We start from the raw sequence: 23,021 nt of genomic DNA on the forward strand, positions 1-23,021 counted from the left end.
CTCTACACCATCAACAACGTTTACTCTTCACCATCAACAACGTTTACTCTTCACCATCAACAACGTTTACTCTACACCATCAACAACGTTTACTCTACACCATCAACAACGTTTACTCTACACCATCAACAACGTTTACTCTTCACCATCAACAACGTTTACTCTACACCATCAACAACGTTTACTCTACACCATCAACAACGTTTACTCTTCACCATCAACAACGTTTACTCTACACCATCAACAACGTTTACTCTACACCATCAACAACGTTTACTCTACACCATCAACAACGTTTACTCTTCACCATCAACAACGTTTACTCTACACCATCAACAACGTTTACTCTACACCATCAACAACGTTTACTCTACACCATCAACAACGTTTACTCTACACCATCAACGTTTACTCTACACCATCAACAACGTTTACTCTACACCATCAACAACGTTTACTCTACACCATCAACAACGTTTACTCTACACCATCAACAACGTTTACTCTACACCATCAACAACGTTTACTCTTCACCATCAACAACGTTTACTCTACACCATCAACAACGTTTACTCTACACCATCAACAACGTTTACTCTACACCATCAACGTTTACTCTACACCATCAACAACGTTTACTCTACACCATCAACAACGTTTACTCTACACCATCAACAACGTTTACTCTACACCATCAACAACGTTTACTCTACACCATCAACAACGTTTACTCTACACCATCAACAACGTTTACTCTACACCATCAACAACGTTTACTCTACACCATCAACAACGTTTACTCTACACCATCAACGTTTACTCTACACCATCAACAACGTTTACTCTACACCATCAACGTTTACTCTACACCATCAACAACGTTTACTCTACACCATCAACAACGTTTACTCTTCACCATCAACAACGTTTACTCTACACCATCAACAACGTTTACTCTTCACCATCAACAACGTTTACTCTACACCATCAACAACGTTTACTCTACACCATCAACAACGTTTACTCTACACCATCAACGTTTACTCTACACCATCAACAACGTTTACTCTACACCATCAACAACGTTTACTCTACACCATCAACAACGTTTACTCTACACCATCAACAACGTTTACTCTACACCATCAACGTTTACTCTACACCATCAACAACGTTTACTCTACACCATCAACAACGTTTACTCTACACCATCAACAACGTCTACTCTACACCATCAACAACGTTTACTCTACACCATCAACGTTTACTCTACACCATCAACAACGTTTACTCTACACCATCAACAACGTTTACTCTACACCATCAACAACGTTTACTCTACACCATCAACAACGTTTACTCTACACCATCAACAACGTTTACTCTACACCATCAACAACGTTTACTCTACACCATCAACAACGTTTACTCTTCACCATCAACGTTTACTCTTCACCATAAACAACGTTTACTCTACACCATCAACAGTGGTTATCAGCCACGGTCAATCCACTGCTGGATGAGGGCCTCCTCCCAAAGCCGCCGCCACCATCTCGCGCGATCCTGCGACGTAACTATTGGTCCACGTAGCACCGTCACGAGCTGATTTATTTGTTATCATTGATAATGTAGCGATCACCAGGCAGTCGAGTAATAATGTTGTTTATTCATAAGGACAATAGCTTAGTACATTGGTCACTCCTTAGTGCCGTGCCGGGAGCGCTAGAAACATATGTAGCAACAACGTATAATTGTCATGGAAGTGCACATCGTTAGCTTCGGTACGTCACACCTGGCCCTGCCACGTCACACAACTGCAACCACCACCAATCCTCACCACACCACGCATCAAACAACACTAAATCCACACCAATCCTCACCACACCACGTCTCAAACCACGCCAAATCCACACCCCAATCCTCACCACACCACGTATCAAACCACGCCAAATCCACACCAATCCTCACCACACCACGTATCAAACCACACCAATCCTCACCACACCACGTATCAAACCACACCAAATCCACACCAATCCTCACCACACCACGTATGAAACCACACCAAATCCACACCAATCCTCACCACACCACGTATCAAACCACACCAAATCCACACCAATCCTCACCACACCACGTATCAAACCACACCAACCATATAACCACACAAACCGCGCCACAACCCCAGAGCACGTGGCCACCCCACGCTTCTAATCACACAAAACATAACATCACCTGGTCATAACTGAGCTCGTCATATCACACCAGACTCAACCTAGCAACACACGTCACCATGTAACACCAGATCACTCGAAACCACGGCACGTTGCACCACCCACCACAAAAATCCCCCATATTGCTTAAACAAACTGTTGAGGCAAGTGCTGTTGCGAGTAATGCCTATGAAGGTCGGCACGGCAAACCAGGTGGGTGGCCAGCACCTCGACAGATATCCACACACACAGGTAGACAGACATGATGACCGTCCCATCCCAAGCGTTCTGGGTCACCTGTGCATGTGGTAATGTTTACACACCAAACCGGGAACTCATTTGAGGTAGAGTCGACCTAGGGGAGGCCCAGGACTAGTTCAGACAATTGTCACTGGTGTTGGCTGTGAGCGGGAATCGAACTCTGGTCGCCGGGTTCATAGCGCAGGGCAGCGCACGAAACCGCTACACGCCCGCTCTCCATACCACCCACATTACCACACACACGCGCACTGTATGTGGCACCACCATAATTCCACCACAACGGTCCGAACCGTATGACACGTGTTAGTTTCAGCCTAACCACACACCACCCCACAACACACATGACGTCCCACCATCCACTCCGCAAACCTGTCCGAGTCACGCCACATGTCACTCCACCCGCTAAACAATCCATGTCACAACACACAACACCCCCGTGCCACCCCACACGCCACACCCTAACAACCCACACCACACTTCACGGCTCACACATACCACCACCACGTCATCCCACTGCACGCCACACACAGCGCGCTGCGGTCCACACCACAGCACACACACACAACAGTTCACACACAAATCCCAGCACACAGACACCATAGTACAGCGCACACACCCACACAGCACCAAAGCACACAGATACCACAGCACACACACACACAAAAACTCCCACATATAGCACACACACACAAATACACCACAGCACATGCACCTACACAGACACAAATATCTCTATATAGGTTTAACAGACTGTTGGGGCAAGTGCTGCTAGCACCTATGAAGGCTGGCACGGCACACGAGGTGGTGAGTGGCCAGAAACCACGCCCAGCCGCCTTTTTCCCCCTAGTGACGATGTTTACACACCTTACCAGGTACTAATTTGAGGCTGAGTCGACCTAGGGGAGCCCCAGGACCGGTTCAGATATTTGTCACTGGTGGTGGCCATGAGCAGGAATCGAACTTGGGTCGCCGGGTTCGTAGCACAGTGCACTAACCGCTACGCTACCGCTCCCCACACACACTGTTAGGGCAAGTGTTATAAGCGAGCATACACACCCCACAACACACATCACATCACACACAGCACACACACAGCACACCACAACACATCACACAGCACGGCACGCAAAGCCCCCCCTCAATATGGATCTAAAGTGCAGCCGCGTAGCAACCGCAGCGAAGTTCAACCGCGGGTTCCAATCAAGCACGCGGGATGGTCGCTAACGAGGTGGGGCGATGAGGGGAGGGAGGTGCGGGCCGGTGATGAGGAGGAGACCGGTAGATTTACCATCGATCCCCATACTTCACCAACGATGACCGTTCCCCCCACCTCGTCATCTCCCTGCCCCTTCGTTAGTGGAGCGGTTAACAAGGAGCGCCATCAGAAGTCGTTCCCCCAGGAGGAGCGGTCCTCAGTGGGGGTGCGGGGGGGACTGTCGGGGGGGGAGAAGGGAGCGGTGGAGACCTGTGGGGGGGGGGGGGTAGAAGGGAGAGACAGGGAGAGTTACTATTTACAAATGTTTGTTATGCCACGGAGCTATGTAGCTCTGTTTCAGAAGTAACCTGGCTATATTTCGATTTAAAAGACGCTGCGAATCTTAACAGCGTTCATTGAAGCTCTGCCGTCCCGACAGGTTTGTTCCTTTCACCTGAAGAAGGCCACTTGTGTTGTGGCCGAAACGTCTTGAGAATTTTATTGTGTTATTTTATTATTTTATTCTCATTCTACGTGACTTTACTGAAAGAACCAAAGAATATAACCTGGCTATCACAAGTGATAGCTCAACGAAGTGGCTTATTACGTGCAAATTTAGAGCAGCCAAATACTCTGAAATGCATGTCGATTCTAAATGTGCAGGGAAACCCCAGAGAACCCAGAGAAAAATCCACGCAACCACGGGGAGACATGCAAACTCTAAATATACAAGAGGCATCAGAGTCGGGATCAAATCCACGACCTCCTGTACACCAGGCGAGGTAGTTAACATGTCGCCACCGTGGCACCCTGAATGAGAGAATGATATTGAGTGAAACACCCCATTTAGAGAGTGATTGCTAGAATATGACCATCACAGTGAACAAGTGAATTACTGTACAGAGTGAATGAGTGTGAATGAGAGAACACCGCTGAATGAGAGAGTAAATTAGAATGTTATGCTGGGTAAATGTTATGTTGGGCAAACAGGACGAATGATCAGCACAAGACTAAAATAACATCAGATAAATATTTAATTCTCCCAAATACAACTGTCAGCAGCAGCAGAACACGCATACCAACAAGGACACTCAATTGATTTTGATGATGTTGAAGTTCTGTGCAAAACTAGCTACTACTTGCCAAGGCTAAATTAGATAATCTATCGAAATTGAAAGAAATAAAAATAACTTTAACCGTTCGGATAGCTACCGCCTTAGTGCTGCGTGGAAGTGAATCATGAAATAATACATTGTTTAAATGTATGCCTGCAAAGGGCACCATACCTCAATAGGGATTACCGTTGGTAGGGCTATTTTAATACACACAATGGACAGGAAGGACAAGATCAAAGGGCTCACATAATGTACAATCATCATGTATGTTGCCTCAGTAATCCCCCCCCCACTTTGCGCAAGAGTGCAGAAGCGTGGTCACCACATCTACGCCTCTATATAAGGAACGAAACAGTTGGACTTCACAAATCTGGCTGTCGCCTGATGAAGCTAGTTGTAATTACTGGCGAAACGTCGTACTCAGTTTGTAAATGTAGTGGCTTGGCTCTCCAACACACCGGTTAGTGCTGTACTAGTGACGAATTGGCCACGTTCTGTTTACGTGACAACCCTTACTAGTTGGCTGTGTCGGGTGGTGGCGGGTTTTAACGACACATTTATATATTTATGCGAACTCACCCAAAACAACCTCTATTAGAGTAAATTAGAACTTCGTGAATGAGACAACAGGTACAGGGATTGAGGTAGTGAATGAGGAAAGGAGCGAATAAGATATGGAGTGAAATTGTGGTTAATGTGATAAGGGAGTGAATGAGAGCAGCAGAATGAGAGACTTACAGAGACCAGCGAGAGATCAATCAGATGAATTAAAGGACGACATAACCACAGAGTGAATGTTAGTGAATGATAAGAGTGAATTAAATAACAAGGGTGAATTTGAAAGAGTGGGTGCTAATAATTTTCATTAATCACACAATTATCGCTGCTCGGGTAGCCCCGGCCTTTGCGTCATCACTCGAACAAGAGGCCAGAAAATGTTAAGCTGGAAGAAAAGTGCAGTTTTCGGAAAATCTTTGGGCGACCGGGACGAACTTTCCGAAACCACGAGGACCGTGCGAGCCCAGTGTACAGTGCGCGGTACGCACCATGAAGGGGCGGCTGATTCCCACAATGCCGTGCTTGCGGCTGTAGAACGCCAACACATGCTCGCCACCCTCACGTGGAATCAGCTCCGAGTCGAAGCGAACCTGAGGCAACGCACAGCGACCGTGACGTAGTGACTGTGACGCACAGCGACACGCAGACAGCGACCGTGATGCAGTGACTGTGACGCACAGCGACACGCAGACAGCGACCGTGACGCAGTGACTGTGACGCACAGCGACACGCAGACAGCGAGCGTGACGCAGTGACTGTGACGCACAGCGACACGCAGACAGCGACCGTGATGCAGTGACTGTGACGCACAGCGACACGCAGACAGCGAGCGTGACGCAGTGACTGTGACGCACAGCGACACGCAGACAGCGACCGTGACGCAGTGACTGTGACGCACAGCGACACGCAGACAGCGACCTTGACACATAGTGACACGCGCACAGTAACATGTGCACAGCGTCCGTGACACACAGCGAAACGCGCTCCACGGGAGAGGAGGGAGCTAGCCTGCGTCTCGAACAGCTAAGGGGGGAGGGGGGCGGGGAGGGGGCACTCACCAACCGGTCATCGCAAAGGCTCCAGAGTTCCTCGTCGCGGGCCCACACGTACGACACGTAGTCCTTGGGGTGACGCCAGCCGACCTGCACGCACGTGTCATTGTGTGCGCGCGTGTGTGTGGGGAGTGATAGTGTAGCGGTTAACGCATCGTGCTACGGACCTGAACCGGTCTTGGGTCTCCCCCTCCTAGGTCGACTCGGCCTCAAACGAGTACCCAGTGAGGTGTCAACATCGCCACTAGGGAGACAAAGGCGGCCGGGTTTGTTGTTGGTTACCCACCGTGTGTGCCATGCCGGCCTTCATCGGTGCTACTCGTGAACAGCACTTGCCCCAAAATTCTGTTTTGGCTATACAGGGGATCTTTCTCTTTGTGTTTTTTTGTTTACACGTGTGTAAAATTGTAAACGTGTAACACACGTGTAACACATGTTTACGTGTGCTCGTGTTTGTACGTCGGTGTGTGGAGAGCGGTGGCGCAGTGGTTAAGTGGTAGCCCACTACGCTACAAGCCCGGCCACCAGAGTTCGATTCCCACTCACATCCATGAACATCGGTGATGAATACCTGAACCTGCTCCTGAACCTCCCCTAGGTCGACTCGGCCTTAAATAAGTACCTGGTACAGTGTGTAAAAACATCGCCAGAGGGCGGGAATGGTGTTATAGCCACCCACCCCCTCGTGTGCCGTGCCAGCCTTCATAGGTGCTCGCTAACAGCACTTTCCCCAACAGTCTGTTACGGCTTTAGGGGGATCTTCATCTCTGTGGGGAGTGGTGGCACGCCACGCTACAAACCTGGCGATTTCCCGCTAACGGCCAACAACACCAGTGACGAATATCTGAACCGGTCCTAGGCTTCCTCTAGATCAATTGAGTACCTGGTGCAAGTGTGTAAACATCACCACTAGGGACACAAAGGCTGGTCATCCACCCCCTCGTGTGCCATGCCAGCTTACATAGATGCTCACTCAACAGCTTGTAAGACTATACAGGAGTCTTTGCGTGTGTGTGTAGGTCTTTGTTGTTCATTGCAAGGCCCGCGGGCCCGCTCCCCACACACCAACATACAAACACGAGCACATGTAAACATGTGTTACACAGTGGGCCCCTGACGTGTGGCCTACAACAATACAGAAATGTGAAAACACCCATTGCAAAGCGTGCGTGCGTGCGTGCGCGTACAGCATAGAGCCCGATCCAGTCCCAGGGGTTTGTGGGAAAGCCCGGCTGCACATGGAGCGAGAGCTTGGCATCCCGCGCTGCGCTCCACTCCCCGATCGCCTCCACGCTCACCGGGCCCTCGGCGTCCACCTCTCCCTCCAGCTGCACCGCACAGCAGCCACCGCACACTGTTACGGCAACCGTCGCAGCAGTGTTCTCTGCCGGTCCCACGGTGTGGGTTGCACGGCCACGATAACACTGTGTCTATGTGTGTCTGTGTGTCTCTGTGCATCTCTGTGGGTTTACTATACGGTCCATAGTTTGGGTTGGATGGCCACGATCGCACTACTGTGGCTTGTCTTTAATATTCCATTCACGAAGGAGATATGTGCATTGGCCTGCTGATGATGTTCTGATGCTAATACTACTAAGCTTGTGTACACGAGACAGCCTTCGCGAGTCTCATGGCTCTGTTTGCAGCAGGGTCCTGCCAGGTGTTTGCAGTAGGGGGGCGACGAGGGTGATGCCAGAACACGATGGCCTACACTTACAAACTACGTAATTTGTGAACTTACAAAGTGCATTGAGCATTGTCTAAGGTTTAAAAGGAAGGTAGCACTCTATATTTGACCTTTAGGGAGACAAAGGCAGCCGCGGCGTGGTGCTGGCCACCAACCCCCTCGTGTGCCGTGCCAGTCTTCATAGGTGCTCGCAAACAGCACTTGCCCCATAAATTTGTTAAGGCTACACAGGGGATCTTTATTGTTGGAAGTGTGTATGTAGTTGTATGTAGGAGGGGAGGGTGGGGGGGAGCGGTAGCGTAGTGGTTAACACATTGCTCTATGAACCTGGTGACCCCGAGTTTGATTCACAGCCAGTGACGATTGCCTGAGGTAGCTGGTGTGGTGTGTAAATATCAGTATTGGGGAGACAAAGGCGGACGGGCATGGTGCGGGCGGCCCCACCTCGTGGTTCACTTTATGGTCCATAGTTTGGATTTCACGGTCTTTGGTGCATGGCCCAACTAATCATTTATTTACGGATGGATGCATACCGGAACTTTATCATATATCCGCCGATACTGGATCGTTTAACTTAACGAGTGTGAACTGCAGATGCTGAGGACAGGCACCTGCAAACACTGCGGTTCTTCACATTTGGTATTACATTTGACGTTTTATTACATTATTTTACAATCATAATTTGTACTTCTCACATAGAAAACTCGTTCAAGAGTGGAAAATGTTGGGGCTGAAGTGTACCCCGAACAAAGACGGTGGTCATTGCATCGCGTGCTTTCAGATGCGCTTTTGCGACCATCTGGAACGCTCTTCGATTCGATATTAGGAAGCCACTGGAGCTATGCACTTTTAAATCTAATTTGAAAACGCATTTCTTTAGAGCTGCTTTTTGTGCTTCGTTTGTTGTCCTTCCCCCGCACCTCCGATTAGCACAGTTGGCTATGTCCGATGCGAAAGAAGTTCAACATACATACATTCAACTCGGCAATTTTTCGTGGAACGTATCTCGCTCGCTAAGCGAGACACGCGCCCCCCCCAGCGAGTCGGTTATGCGACGCTGTACCCTACAAGTGAGAAACGTCGGCAGCTGGCGCGCGACTCCGTCACCTGGATCAGAAACTCGGCGGTGACGGGTTTGTGGTCGCTGACGTTGCAGTCCATGTGACTCGTGTAGGAGAGCAGCTTGACTCGGGGCGACGGGGCGGCCGCGCCGTCGCCACGGTCCTCAACGGCGCCCGCCCCCCTCCCCTCACCCTCTGGCCCCGGGGCATTGTGGGAGTCACCCTTGACCCGCCACAGCACGCGGTCGGTCCACGCGGGTTTGCGCCGCTTGCCGCTACCGATTGCGCGCACAAAAAAACGAAATCAGAGTGAAAAGGCAAAGGCACAGCCCTCCAATTGCGTGCTCGCGCCACTGCTGGCGGAAGGGGCCTCTGAAAGAGGGAGCTCCGATGAGCCCCACGATGGCCAGGTGTCTTGGAAGTAACCCACACATTACCTCGCCATATGAGATCGACTAACCATGACGTGCTCCTTTATATGGCTGCTACTGGGTGGACAAGAGGCCATGGTGGGCGGGGGATTATATAAACTCGCCCCCCATTGTTTAAACTGCCGCATCAAGAGATGGAGTCCGGATTGCAAGTCTAGTGGCGCTCAACTACTACACTATGGTGGCAGCAGCCCCGAGCCAATGTAAAAACAATGATATATGTCCCACTGACGTCAAGTGGCTATTTACGCACCAATGGCCTAGACGTGACCCCAGCTTTAACACCGAGGGCAGGGCCGTCCATAAGGGCGGTGAAGGGCCCAGGGAAAATCCCACCGTGTTGGTCCCCCCTCCCCCCACCAACTTCTTCAAACTAAACCGGAAGTACACCGTGACGTCGAAGCGCAGGTCGTGATGGGTATGATATGCCCCCTGTACCGTTCCCGTTCTGCCGTGATGTACATCGATGCCTACTTTATTGAGGGTGACATTGTCATGTAAAAAAAGATCAACCGATCGATCCATTGACTGAGGGGGATGAGAATGGCCAGTCCTGGTGTTCCCCGGGCTTCATCTGACAAGGCACAAAAAGCTTTGTCAAGGAGGAACACGTGGCTCGGTCCCACCTGGTGTCGTAGGTGTTGGTCCCCTGGTCGAACTTGTACGTGGGGGGGAAGGAGAGTGGCCCCTCTTGAAAGTCGCGCAAGAACCCCTCGTTAGCCTTGGATATGTTCAGCTGCAAAGGGGAGAGTATATATATATACACACACATTAATTCAATTGACGATTCGTTATGACGTTCGTTGTAAATTAACACATTTTTGGGTGAGAAAACATCGAAACATTTATAGTAAAATGCACGTCATGTCGTTTGTCCGTGCGTGCATTTTACACGGTTCCAGGCTGTTTGCCTGGCTGCCGCGTCTTGTAGCCTCACCACTCATCGTTTACAAGCCAAGCCATGTCGTTCAATTTGCTGTTTGTTCCATCACATTTTCGACTGTAAGCTCCTGCTGCCCATCCCTCACCCATTCACCCCTCACCACCTCACATGTCATGGTGTATTTGGTGATGTTGGTGACGGTTATGTTGACGATGGTGGTGTGATGAGAGGAATATTGGTGATGTGGTTGATGGCAGTGGCGGTGGTGGCGTGATGAGGGGGATATTGGCGATGTGGTTGATGGTGATGGGGATGATGTTCAGGAGGCCACGCGCCTCGTCCTTGCCCCACAGGAGGTGGAGGCGGCCGTTGTCGATGGAGTCGCGCGTGAAGCGAAGGCCGTGGTCGGCGATGCGGAAGTTGAGGTCGCCCAGGCAGAGCACGATGCTGTGGAGGTGTGACACGGAGACGCCCACTCACCAATTAGCACGGTTGGCTACGTACGGTACGAAAGAGGTTCAACGTTCACACATACACCGACCGCTCACGACGAGCGGAGGTGGCTGCCAAGGTGAAAGACAAGAGCCTGACAGCCGGGCCGACGGTCGAGCCTCCTGGCTTAGCGTACCCCAAGGACAACAAACTTAACAGAAAGAGCAGTTCACCCTCCCAGTCACCGCTTCACCCGAATAAACGACAGCAACCACCGTTACTCATCCTCCCAAGATTCACTCCCCGTCTCCCGGAGCTCTCCACCGATATCAAAAACTTGACGCCACACCGCGACTCGTTACTATCCCTCGCCACGACGTCGCCGTCACCATCACCCATGCTGCTCCGCAAGCGCTGGCACGCCTCCTTTTGTACAGTCACTGCTGGATGAGGGCTGTCCCTAAGCCGCGCGGATCGTGGGGGCTATTCGACCATACTTCGCCTACTCTAGTTCGTGCAGGTTGGTGAAAGGGGGTGGGGTACCACTGATATCAGTTGTAGCCAGGAATCGAACGTGCAGCAGCGGGTTCATATATGCAGCACCCTCACTACTGCCATGAAGACAAGGATCCCCCATACAGCTTAAACAGGGCCGAGTACTGTTAGCAAGTAAGAGCTATTAAAGCCGGCACGACGCACGAGGGGGTGGGTGGCCAGCACCACGCCCGGCCGCCTTCGCCTCCCCAGCGGCGATGTTTACACACCGCCCTATGTGCTCCTTGAGGCCGAGTCGATGTCGGGGAGGCCCAGGACCGATTCAGACAATCGTGGCCGTGAGTGGGAATCGAACTCGAGTCGCTGGGTTCCTAACGCAATGCGCTAACTGCAACCCCACCGACCGGCGTGCGCATCCTCACTCGTGCTCCAGTATCGCGAGGCCGTCCCCGTTCCCGTCTCGGCCAGCCGCGTCCCTGCCGCCGCTGTCCCCGCCACTCCCGTTGGCGTCGTTCTCCATCGGCGTCATCGCCGGTGCCACCGCGGGGTAGCGCTGCTCGTCCAAGATCCGCTCCAGAGCATCGAGGCGCTGCAGGTGGCCGCCCTCGTGCGGCGGGAGGTGGCAATTGACGAAGCAGAGGGAGAGGCCGCAGAGCGACATGCGCACGCTGACGCCGCCCTTGTTGCCCTGGACGCCGGCCGGGACCACGCGGAACGGATCACTCTCACGGCATGGAATGGAGCAGATCACTCTTACCACCCAGAACGGATCATTTTCCTCATCCGGAACGGATTAATCACTGCAACTAGAACAGATCACTCTCCCCAACCCGAACGGATTCATCTCCCTGCTAAAACTTTACATATGATAAGCCACTTCGTCGTGCTTGTGGCCAGGTCGCTTCTGAAAAAGAGCTAGATAGCTCAGTGCGCCTTACCGGGTAAAATAAAAATAGTTTTAATAGTTGTAGTTTAATGTGACGGAGAGGTGGTGTGAGATGAGACAGTAGGTAGGGGGAGACGGCGCCAAGACCATGAAGAAAAAAACGCAGCGACGGCTTTTGTCATTGTGTCTGTGCTCGTGGTGGAGCAGGGTATGTTTGGAGGTATGTTAAACTTCTTTCGCACCATACGTAGCCAACTGTGCTAATTGGAGGAGCGAGGTACGCACCCAGTAACCCCCGAGCCCCGTACGCGTGTACGCCGTATGTACATCCCTCACGAGCGGCAGCAGGGAGTTCTGCACGAACACGAGCAGCAGCAGTCCCTGCAGACGCACGGACTCGCGCTGTACGCACGGACACACGCACACAAAGATCCCCCGTGTAGCCTTTGTATGTATGTTGACCTTTCGCACCGTACATAGCCAACCACGCAAATCGGAGGTGCCGGGAAAGAACAAATTAAACACAAATAGCAGTTCTAAAGAAATTCGTTTTCAATTTGGATTAAAAAAATGCATAGCTCCAGTGGCTTCCTAATATTGGAAAGAAGACCGTTCCAGAGGGCCGCAGAAACGCATCTGAAAATGCTTGCGATGACCACCATCTTTGTTTGATGGCTAGTCAAAATCCGCTGTGATGAGTGGAGTTTGCGTGATGGTTTATGCTCCTTGACAAGAAACAGCCTGTTGGGGTAAGCATCGTTAGCGAGCACATATGATGGCCGACATGGTACACGAGGGTTGGTGTGGCCGGTACCATGCCCGGCCACCTTTTGTCTGCCCAGTGCCGATGTTTACACACCGCAGCAGGTACTCATTTGAGGCCGAGTCAAGCGAGGGAAAACCATGCACTAGTTCAGATGATCGGCACCATTATTGGCCATGAGCGGGAATTAAACTTGGACAGCTGGATAGCTGGGTTCGCAACACAACACGCTAACCCGGAATACGCCGCGTCTCGTCAGCTCTTGGATGCTCAGCAAGGGTTGAGTCTGGAGAGTGCCGGGAGGGCCTCCCTGTGCGTGTGTGCGTGCTGGGGCCCAACCCACATGTACCCACGCAGGAGCCCTATCCGCCTGGGGGCCCTACCCGCACATATCCGCGCGGAGCCAGCACGTCCATCAGGAAGCAGCTCCAGGGGTCGTCGACGAGAGAGTCCCGAAGAAACAAGTCCACACGCGCACTCAGCTCCTGCAGCCTGTGCACACATGCACAGAAACCAACAAAGACCCCCGTATAGCCTTTAACACTGTTGTTGGGGCAAGTGCTGTTAAAGAGCTCCTATGAAGGCAGGCATGGCACATGATGGGGGTGGGTAGCCAACACCACGCTCGGCTGCCTTTGTCTCCCTCGTGCTGATGATTTACACACCGTGCCAGGTACTCATTTAAGGCTGAGTCAACCTAGGAGAGGCCCGGAAACAGTTCAAATATTCAAACTCGATTTGGTGCTTTCGTGACTGCAGGAATTAATCTTTGTTTTTTTCGGTAAAGTCACGTAGAAATAAGAAAAAATAAAATTACATAATATACGACGTTTCGATTGCAACACAAGCAATCATCATCAGGTGATGATTGCTTGCAATCGAAACGTCGTATATTATGTAATTTATTTTTTCTTATTTCTACGTGACTTTACCGAAAAAAACAAAGATTAGTTAAAATATTCACTGCTGTTATTGGTCGTTAGCGGAATTCATAACGCCGTGCGCTAACCGCTACACTACCGCTCCCCGTGCATACACGCACAGCCATTTTATCGCCCACACATAACGGCATTCATGTCAGAACTCAAAACACATCGCTATACGCTTGTATAGAACAACTAACTCACAGCCACAACTTGATTTTCATTTTTTTTGTAAAAGGAGCTTTGGGTGGCACATTTGTGCAAGCAAGGCACCACACGTTGACCTACTGGACATCTGTGAAACCTACTGGACATCTGTAAAAAAGAGCTTCACAGCTCATCGGATTCCTCCAGTCTAAATAAAGATTCTGCTTCTGTTAAGGTGTGGCGGGTGGGGGGGTGGCTCACCCTATGATGTAGAGATGTGGTGGGGGGCCCTCCTGGTCCAGGGCGAGCAGAGCGTCTGCCTCTTCGGGGGGCTCAGCCGTTCCCACGTTCCATGTGATCACGCGCAGTCTACGAATCACACGGCGATACGCATCGCGGATTTAACGGGAAAATCGTGGCACTCACAGAACCCGGGAATCATGAGACTCGCCATCGTCGTCGTCACCATTGTTTTCTGTATTCTACGCATTAAAAGACGCGGCAGAAAGTAAGATGCACCCCGTCTCCCCCCCAAACTTGTGGATCTTGAAAGAAAAAACACCTAATTTGTATCCAGGAATACAAGGGTAGATGTATGCATGTTGAACTTCTTTTGCACCGTACACAGACCACTGTGCTAATCGGAGGTACAAATGTAGTGACATTAGACAGACTGTGAGAACGATGGTAGCCAGTAGGAATACAGCGCCAACATTGTATCACCTCTCCATTTACGTGCGGTGAAGAAGGGCCATCGGCCAAATCATCGCTTCTCACAACAAGATTCCTTTCAAGGCCACAGTCGTATTGATGAATGTGCTGAGGATTTTGTTGCTCGTTGCACCACTGCCAACACGGCCTACAAAGCGGACAGCGCACTGCGCGCGGGAGGCACGGCCAGGGTGGAGGGTGGTGGTGTCAGGGGGGGTTGGGGGGGGTTAGGGGGGGGGGCGTGACGTCAACGTGACACACGAACCCGGCGCGACGACGCTGCGGGATGCGGGTGGCGTCATCACACGGATGTGTGCGGTGACGTCACCACCTGCGCACTTGTCCGACTGTCCACACGCCAGCCAGCCAAACTTTTTTTCTATAATATATTTCATCTGTAGTAATAATCACGTATATACTTTTTTCTTCATATTAAGATGAGGATGTTAATTGCTCTTTGGTACTTTGTGCTTGTGCACCACTGCTAACGCAGCAGCAGCAGCAGCATCACAAACACAATTTGTTGCATTTCATTGACCATTGCAAAGATTTTTCATGAAAGTAAATTGCAAATCATGAATTCATAATTTTCCATGAAGATTTTATTTTAGATACCTTTAATATTATGCTGTATAACCAAAACTTAATTCAAATTTAGCTTGTAATCAATTCCCCCCCGCCCCCCCGACACGTGAAGGGAGGCGCGCCACCACTGATGGGAATTCTGTAAATGCTGGAACCAGGGGCCACAGACTGAGTGATTTCGCATCACTCCTGGGATTCAACAAAATAAATTCAGGAATTATGTAGCTCTCAGCACAGGGAACCAGGCATCAATAGGAATCAAACAACACAGATAACGAGGATCTTGGGACTTTTACAACTACCGGAAATGGAATCAGGTATTCCCAGGTATCGTAGATTCGACTTATTTACGGGATTCCTGGTACCAGGAATTAAGAGGTGTTCTAACAATTGTGGGATTCGTGGCACCAAGAATCATGTTACAGCAATATGGATAAGAGATATCACCAAATTAATTTAACCCAGAACCATAGAATTCATGCCAGAAGGAATCAGGGATTCCAAGAAAATCAAGAAGCATAAGATTCATGGCACTTAGGATCAGGAATTTAAACATTTAACAAAAGCAGGCACGAAAAAATGTAAGTAAAAAGGAAGAAGGATTTCCTCGATACCATGGGAAACTCGGAACTACAGAGCCACGATACGTGTGACTTTAAGAGCCAAGAACTCAGGGGAATTCACATCAGCCTGACCAACGAACACACAAGCCACCAGGGGACACCTTGTAACGTCACAACGAAACGAATGAGAGAACGGACGATCTGTTCGCCCAACCAACTCACGGCACCTCATCTGCACCTCCGGCTCTCCCCGTAACGACCGCATGGCCCTGACCAGCTCGTCGAGCGCCCAAGTGGCAGCCGCTTCTTCTCCTCCCACCACCTCAGCCTCCTCCTCTTCTTCCCCATCGCAATAATTATCACCGTCGTCGTCGCGCTCCCCGTCTCCACCGCAGGCGACGCGCCCGCGCCCGCCCTCCTCGCGGCACAGCACCAGCGAGGAGTTCCACGAGCGCAGGCCGTTCGCGCCCAACGTGACGTCCCCGCCAAGTGGGCCGCCGGGCCACGGCGCCGGCGAGTAGGCGCAGGACAAAGAGGCCAAGCTCGGGGCCCGGCTGCGGCGGCCGCAGGGGGTGCCGACCGCCGAAGACGACGCGGTGGACGCCCCCCGCCCCCTCCGGTGCAGCACGAGGCTCACGCCCTGGACCGCCAGCTCCAGCCGGTCAAGTTTCGTCGACAGCGACTGCAGGCTTTGAGCGCGGTTCATGGTTGTGGTCGTCGTCGCCGCGGTCGTTGAGGAAGAAGCGTGGACGGACGGACAGACGGGCGGGCAGGCGGACGTGCGTGGAGGTATGGCTTTGGGCAGAGAGCCGTGATCGTGCTGAAGTTGGTCAGGATCCTACCAGATGCAGCTCGAGTGATCGGTTATATTGCTGGATGAACAGGAGCGGAGTAAATCTTTCTGGATAAGTAAATATTGCCGGATGAATTTACAGCTGGATTGATTTATAACTGTAATGGACTGATACAGGACTGTCCTGGAGTGATTTCAAGATATCTCCGATCTTTCCAGATGAAGCTGAAGTGAGGAACGTCTTTGAAAACCGAGTTGTAGCAATTGCGATCTTCTGGATCAAGCTGGCACGATTGAGACCTTGCTAAGATCACGATGGTGTAATTGAGAGCCTGCTGGATCGACCAGGAGTGTTGACAGTCAGATTGCGTGGGTAGGAGCGCTCACGGTCGTGCTTGATTGAGATCTTGGTAGATATCACCAGATTGTGCTGCAGAAAGTTGGATCTTGCTTAAGTTCGATGGAGTAATGCGGACCTTCCACGATCAAATTGCAGTCATCAGGATTATCAGTGAACGCTGATGGATCATTCTGGAGTTGTCAGAATCTTTCCGGACCGTGTTGGAGCATTGGGGGTTTTGCCGGAACAAGTCTTGGTATTACCAGGACAGTGTAGGACCTCGCTCTGAGCGACCACGAGTGATCAAGACGTTTCTAGATGTTGCTGAAAAGAACTGCATCTAGTTGAACTGATGCGGGTCTCCGGACTGACGATACCAATATGAATACGGCCGTTAAATCCAAAGCCGAACAATGATTAAGGATAGGGACGCCGCGAGGAGACGAGAGATACGGGGAGGGGGGGGACAATCTTCAAGAAATACACACAGAGACAAACCGAGATGAATGAATAGAAAGAGATATGGAGAGGTAGGATAGACTCAACAACATACAACCTACACTTCGCAAGCGAGTCAAGTTAGAAGTGGCACCGAGACAATGTCGCTCTCCGGTCACCCACACAGCCTCCCCACACCATGAGGATTCCACCAGCCGCACCCCTCCCTCCCTTTAACATACAATGCCCACCCATCATACAGGGGGTTCAATGTGATTTATCCGAGGTGGAGGGCAGACCGAGTCACAGGGTCTGGTTTGGCGGGGGTGGGGGTGTGCGGGGTCTGCGGATGGGGCAAACTATTCAATCGTGATCTTAATCCTGATCAGCGCCACGTGGGAGTCACCTGTAGGGGATTAGTGAGGGCCCAGGGGGAGGGGAGGGGGGACTTGTGTAGGCAATGAAGAGGGGAGGAGGCTCAAGCGATTGGGCATTTAAGCGGGAGGAGAGGAGATCAAGCTGGCATGAGTAGAGGAGACAATGCTTCTTTTATGCTGTCTGTAAAAAGCGCCTTGTTCATTATAGTCTGGGCCCCATCACAGAAATGTGGAGTTTGGAAATTTCACAGTGATTCAGAGACGGGTATAGTCTGCGAGGATTGGGTGAAAGTGCCAGATTGTTTCATGCTATCCGCCAGTTGGCATTGCGGTCAGAGGCCTCACTCTGAATTGGAAGGTCGCAGGTTCCAATCCCGGTTTTGGAATCGATTAAATCCATCATCATCATGCCTCCATGGTCAATAACATGACAACCATTTAGTGGAAAGCCAACAGCAGTTGTCGAATGGATGTACTCGGCTCCTCACAAACAAACAACTTGTAAAAGACCAAACCCAGAAGATTCCTGCGTTTGATCTTCCACGAAGCTCCTCAAGGTCCACCCTAAACCGCATTCACTGCACAAACCATAGCAGTAGATTCCAATACCTGATGCACAAATGGAAACAAAAACTCTCTAGTAGTGTGTGACTGTGGTCATCCAGAACAGACCGTACAACGTATAACGACGCAATGCCCGATCTACAAATACAAAGGAGACATCACAGCGATACACTCTGAAAAATCCTGATGCGTTTATCTGGCTTGGCCACCTGAATGTGAAATTATAGTTGTTGCTCTGCATCAGCCATACAAAAGACGAATAAGACTAGGCTCCTCCAGATAAATGTGGAATTTCGGCTGTGGGCTCTATTCAGGCTGCCAACAACGGAGATGAGCACTGCCCGCTGAGACTATTAAACTGTACTCACTGCGAGCCATTGTGTGCTTTCCATGTAGAGATCATCAATGTGATATCCCTGTGCGGCAGTTCCCTCCCCACCCACCAATGTCCACCGAGCGGTATAAATGGGTACACCAGTTAGTCAATCAGTAGGTCGCGTGTGGTGGGGTAAAATGTGGGTACTCCCAACTCTTAGACATCTGATTAGAATGGTAGAGTCGGCCAAAATACGCTCCCTCTAGTGTAGGCCCCTTCCGCCAGCAGTGGCGTGAGCAAGACATTGCGGGGATGCGGTCGTTTCTTTTTACTGCCAACCACGTGATTGTCAGCTTAGGTCAGTACAGAGGTGAAAGGTTTATGTTCAAAGCTTAAGATCAAGCAATAAAGTTAAGCATTCGGCAGTGAGAGACGATAAAGGCGACGATGATAAGATTGTCAGTGTGTAATTATTCACCCGGCCATTCAAAGCGTCACCTGATTCGGTGGCTAGACAGAGAGCCGGGCATGGTAGCCGCACAGCATGCACCCAATGTTTTGTAGAGAGACCACTCAGCAGCATGCCATAGTTGGAACAACAGGCTACCAACCTGCGGAGGAGTCACCCCTGACAATATTGTCCACCATCATCATCTTTCACTACTTCATATATCTCTTCGCAAGTATAAAACAAGTCCCGAGGCACGGACGGAATGAAAGAGCAGATTTGAACAGAGCCTCTGCGTGTGGGTAGCAGCACACACGAATTTAAATCACTAATAGTTTTCAAGACAGCCAATAACATCGTTGTGGAAAAACTAGCTCACTCATTTGTCATAGCCAGAGAGCACTGTACATCGAAATGCAAACACAGCCCATTAGGCTGCTAGGGGCAGAGCACGGCTAATCATTTGCATTGACAAGGCAATGCTTTTATCAGTGTAGGCTGGTGAACGGAGGAGGGCCCAGGACCGGTTCATATATCACTCGCCTTTGTACACGAGTGTGTCAGTCTGTGTCACTCGATGCAACACTGTGGGTGTTTCACTCCGTGAGAATGTCTGTCGTTGTGGCAGTCCGTAAGTGTGTCACTTCGTGAGCGGCAGTCCGTGAGTGTATCGCTCTGTTAGTATGTCAGTCTGTATGTCAGTCAGTGTGTCTGTCTACGAGTGTGTCCATCCGTGTCAGTCCATGAGTGTCACTCTTAGCATGTATCACTGTGTGTCATGGCAAGAGAGCTCTTTAGTTTGCAGTGGCTAGGCATACAGCTCGCCACAGGACTCTGGGGGCTGCGACTATTACGTCACAATAAGATTAACATTCCATGAGCCAGTAATCAGGGCAGTGTGGACGCATGAAGACACAAACCCTGTGAAATGCAATTCAGGAATTAAAAGGTTCTCATTAACAGTATTTTCCACATCAATCTAAAAGGATTTATGTTTGTACAAGCTAATTTGCCTTGTGTAAAGCTGCCCTTGGTCAATCCATTGTTGGATGAAGGCTTTCCCATGCCGTGCTGGTCGTGGGAGGGTTGTGTGATCATGCTTCACCACACAGGTCTGTGCGGCTTGGTGAAGAGTGATCCCCGGATCGGTTGAGATATCAGTCGCCAGTGTGTGAGTCTGCAGGTCAGTCCATGGGTGTCAGTCCGTGGGTGTGTCAGTCCACGAGTGTATCACTTTGTGTTAGGCCATGTCAGTGCCTTAGTGTCGCTACAAGATTGCGTCACCTTACGTGTACATCCGTCCGTATGGCAGTCCATTAGTGCGTCACGTTATGAACTTCTTGTTCACTCCACATGTCAATCCGCGAGTCAGACCAGGGTATGTTCTGCTGACACCCCCACACATCTCACCTGAGTTCCCGTCTTCTCTTGTTCTTCTCGGCCAAACCCAGGCCCCTCACCCCAGCCTCCAGCTCTCCCATCTCCGCTTTCCCTGCATCTGCCCTGGGCTCCTCCATGACTCCAGGTCCCCCTTGGCGGAGGGCAGGGCAGGGCAATTCTGGCAAATCGCCTGATGCAGCTGGTTGTAATCAAACGTCGTATTCAATTGTAAATGTTGTGGGTTTACTTTCCAACACAACGATGTGCTGAAGCAGTAACTAATTGGCAAGTCTTGTTGACGTGACAAACCTTATTAACTGGCTGTCGGGTTGTGGTGGGTTCACGACACATTTATATTTGCGGGATCTAACCCATAACAATCTTTATTATGAATATTGGTCGCGAAAGTCTACGTGTTAAACAGGACAAGGCATTGCCATGAGCCAGTGTCGCCTGTCGATTATGTTCATGAGCTAGGAGTGCTGGAACATTTAACTCTCTCAAGCACGGTGGCACCTTTGACCAATCGCCTGGAGTGCTCGCGTCACATCTTGGAAGCTAAGCCGGCTTGGGCCTGGATAGTGCTTGGATGGGTGACAACCATTCAGTGTTACAGGCTGCTGCGGGGCTACATCACAAAAACACCGTAATGCATAAACAGTCCATCGCTGTACTCCGGGCTTAACTTCAGCCGGATAAATTAACTCATGGTTGCACTGTACTATGTTCCTACGTCTACGTTCCCCCATCTTTATCGACCCACACCGATCAGCGTGGTGAAGTATGGTCGAATAATCACCCACGACCCGTAGCGGCATTCGGAGGGCCTCATCCAGCAGTGGATTGGCTAAAAAAATACGGCAAGACGCGCGCTCGTGAATGTGGCCTCCGCAGTTCAGCGATTAACGTTGGACAAGCACACTCGGTTCACAGCCAATCAAGACTCATTGTGTGATTGCATACCGGAGTAAACTCACACCGATTATTGGAATATTCTATCGGATTCTGCAGCTATAACAGCATGCACGTCGGTATTATATAGTATTATAGGCTTAATTATAAACGGTGCATTATTCTTAATCAATCGCCTATGCTTAATTATCGGGCAATGCAATCGATCTCATAAAGATGGGTGACCGCCGTGCATATCAGGTGCTATAGGCTGCTGCGGAGCTCCGTACGTGGTGGGCAGCAGCAGGCGATACGGCAAAGACGTCAATTACACTGCACTGTGCTCCCGTGTACACGGCCCGCCGCCTTCAGCAACCCGCACTGACCAGCGTGGTGAAGTATGGTCAAATAGCCCACTCAGTCCGCAAAGGCGGTGGGAGGTAATCCAGCAGTGGACTGACAACGCAGGCTGTACATGTCCATACTTATCAAAGCATTACGGTCAGCACTGGGGTCGATTATATTTGTGTGATTCGCAATGATTTGCTTTCACAATATAACAAATGTTTAATTTGTAAGTCCGGCTAAAAATGCTTTAACTGTATGTACAGTACTCTACCGTATTTAAAACGGACCCCAAGGTCTGATTACAGCAATCAATGCGAACGTGTCTCCCTGATCTAAGCAGCGTTGAGCGGGGCCGTTCTCCTGCTGGCTTCCCTGAGCCGACGGTGGAAACTCCACACTCCCATGGCCGGGGCCAGTGAGATTGGCATACAATGTGTCATACCCGCCGCGCCTATCAGTCAACACGCACACAACAGAACTACGTCCCAATGTTTAAATTAACCCGATTTAGTTCACGGTGATATATTACCGCTGCTGTTGTAGCTATTGTCATTGGTGCTGTGGTCGCAGTGGTAAATGTTTGTCGTAATCGTCGTTGTTTTAGGCGAACCGCGCAACGCAAAGCCGCAATCAAGCAACTACCGACCTTGGACCCGGAAGACGACGAATCCCGGTGATGACGTCGAAGGGTGCAGCGAGGGGCGGCCATGTTGGTTAGGGAAATGAGGGGTAGGGACGTCACGTGCCCCCCCTTACAAAGATGGACGCCCGCATTCACAGAAAACTGCGATTTATCGTGGAGCAATCAGATGAGTGACAAAGCTCTTTTTTAACAGATGTCCAGTATGGGCAGGTCAGAACGTTAGAATAATACAAAACACAAAAGGAGTGCAAAGTATAGGAAACGTAAACAAATCCTTAAAAATATGAGACTAACGTCAAACCCACTGAGCAATTCGCTTATTTTTCAGAAGCTACCTGACCACAACTGATAAGCTCAACGAAATGGTTTATAATGTGTAATTTTCTAGCAGCTAAATCTAAATTATGTAAACGCGTGTTTCAGGTCTCACCTGGTAACACGAACTAAATGTGAAGCCACACTTTAATGAGGGCGATTGGCGGTTGACAGTTTTCAGTTAATGACGCCACGATGCCACACATG

At 50.5% G+C, this 23,021-nt stretch overlaps 1 protein-coding gene across 4 annotated transcripts; it reads right to left on the reverse strand.

Moving 5' to 3' along the window:
- Positions 1-1,646: 1,646 nt before the first annotated feature.
- On the reverse strand, positions 1,647-22,601 carry LOC116957778 (inositol polyphosphate 5-phosphatase K-like). Of its 4 annotated transcripts, none has more exons than XM_032980133.2 (13): positions 22,503-22,601; positions 20,648-20,768; positions 14,364-14,471; positions 13,416-13,524; positions 12,555-12,671; positions 11,806-12,071; positions 10,792-10,903; positions 10,200-10,309; positions 9,189-9,417; positions 7,582-7,722; positions 6,401-6,484; positions 5,831-5,932; positions 1,647-3,939 (listed from the first exon to the last, which is right to left on the reverse strand). In XM_032980133.2, exons 2-13 carry the CDS (start codon positions 20,752-20,754, stop codon positions 3,856-3,858), a joined length of 1,569 nt encoding a protein of 522 aa, XP_032836024.2. In that variant the 5' UTR covers positions 20,755-20,768; positions 22,503-22,601; the 3' UTR covers positions 1,647-3,855. The 4 variants fall into 4 exon arrangements, with proteins under 4 accessions (XP_032836024.2, XP_032836022.2, XP_032836021.2 ...); XM_032980131.2 differs by having other exon boundaries at positions 20,648-20,816; positions 22,503-22,598; XM_032980130.2 differs by having other exon boundaries at positions 20,648-20,816; positions 22,386-22,509.
- Positions 22,602-23,021: the final 420 nt, after the last annotated feature.

The sequence above is a fragment of the Petromyzon marinus genome, chromosome 38 (genome assembly GCF_048934315.1).
Source record: "Petromyzon marinus isolate PM22_M1 ecotype Great Lakes invasive population chromosome 38, UKy_Petmar_22M1.pri1.0, whole genome shotgun sequence".
In the NCBI taxonomy this organism is placed as follows: domain Eukaryota; kingdom Metazoa; phylum Chordata; class Hyperoartia; order Petromyzontiformes; family Petromyzontidae; genus Petromyzon; species Petromyzon marinus.